The sequence below is a fragment of the Cantharellus anzutake genome, assembly GCF_015039405.1.
Source record: "Cantharellus anzutake strain C23 chromosome Unknown EI90scaffold_73, whole genome shotgun sequence".
In the NCBI taxonomy this organism is placed as follows: Eukaryota; Fungi; Basidiomycota; class Agaricomycetes; order Cantharellales; family Hydnaceae; genus Cantharellus; species Cantharellus anzutake.
Window position 1 is genome coordinate 109,867 of NW_024067023.1, and position 1,399 is coordinate 111,265.

General features: G+C 43.9%; 1 protein-coding gene across 1 annotated transcript; it reads left to right on the forward strand.

The window, feature by feature from the left end:
• Positions 1-442: 442 nt before the first annotated feature.
• Positions 443-882, forward strand: EI90DRAFT_3131134 (uncharacterized protein; the record flags this gene model as incomplete). The annotated part of the gene is made up of 2 exons (XM_039064367.1): positions 443-533; positions 590-882. 2 exons carry the CDS (start codon positions 443-445, stop codon positions 880-882), a joined length of 384 nt encoding a protein of 127 aa, XP_038910818.1.
• Positions 883-1,399: the final 517 nt, after the last annotated feature.

Consider the following 1,399-nt stretch of genomic DNA (forward strand, 5'->3'; position numbering starts at 1 on the left):
TTCGGGGCTCCGTACTTAGGGAGGTGTAGGTAATAAATTGAAAGGAGGGGGTGGTGACCATCGAGGGGTACCGAGGGGATTGCGGAATACGAGAGCTCCAAGGTTAGTGAAGAAGGAGCAGAGGTAGAGCGGAGGAGTCAGAGGGATCGGAAGTTGATGGCCGGGGATGGATATGACACAAGTGAATGAAGGAGACAGGAGAAATGATGATGGAACATGAGGAAAAGGAGTGATAGACAGAACAATGAGGCTGAGCCAACAGATTGAGAATGACTAGGCCAATTGAATGTGTAACCACCCAAGCATAATGATAGGTTCCCAAGGAGGATGAAGACAAGAGGAATAGAGGCATTGAACTATAAAACTGCAGCACCAGCAGGGGTCAATGGCTCAACAAGCCTTCAGCATCTAACACCTGAACATCTGAAAGAAACTTATCAATATGCAATTCCCAAACACTCAAGTCGTTTTCAAGACTGTCCCAGTCATAACTGCCAGCCAGACTCCAGCTATCCCCAAGACTCTTTTCCTCAGTGTGTAGTCATCCACTTAACATGATGTGAGAAGGAACTGACAAAAGAGAATGAAGGAACAGGAAATCCTGAGGAAACCGAAGTCGATGAAGAAAGTACTACTTTTGGATCCAACTCACCTATGGATTCAGTTCAATGGGGAACGGATTCTGAATTAGATTTCCTTTTGGAGAAAGCCCAACAAGGATTCCAGAAACATGACGGAATTAGATCAGATATTTTAATGCATGGGAAGGAAGTATTTGACCTGGCCTATGGATGTCCAAGTGATTCCAGCTTGGACCTACCCATGACTTCTTCTTCAAGTGATCAGCTCATGGGTAGTGCTGCTGCTAAATGGAATTACTGAAACTGGTCCATTTCCACTCCCATTCCAGATAAACCCGAATTCCTGCTCCCCAATTTAAAATGGCATCACCCATACTCAATCATGACAATGCTGAACCCATTTTTGAATTCACCCCACACACTCAAGTAGGAGTATCCCCCCGCATTTTCTGCTTTACTTAAAGATGCAGAGCGATTATAATCAGGGATATCCAAAAGGGGTAAAATTGATTAATGTGGTCTTAAACAACCATCTAACCCATTTAGAATCCGACCTGGATAGAACCTGGAAGACAACCTGGGACTGTCTCAATCTAGTCCAAGATGAAATGGATCTCCAAGCACATCCGTGTTGATTAGGAAGTCTGTTTAAACCATGCCAATGATCAGAAGAGGTAATGGAACTGATCTTCGGAAGGATTCTCTTGGAAGCTGTGATTTGCTCCAAGTATCATGTGGTAAAGTCAATGGAGTTCCATTTATGGAATTCTTGGAGAATACTCTGGGAACATTTGTACCATGCAATGATGCATCTGACT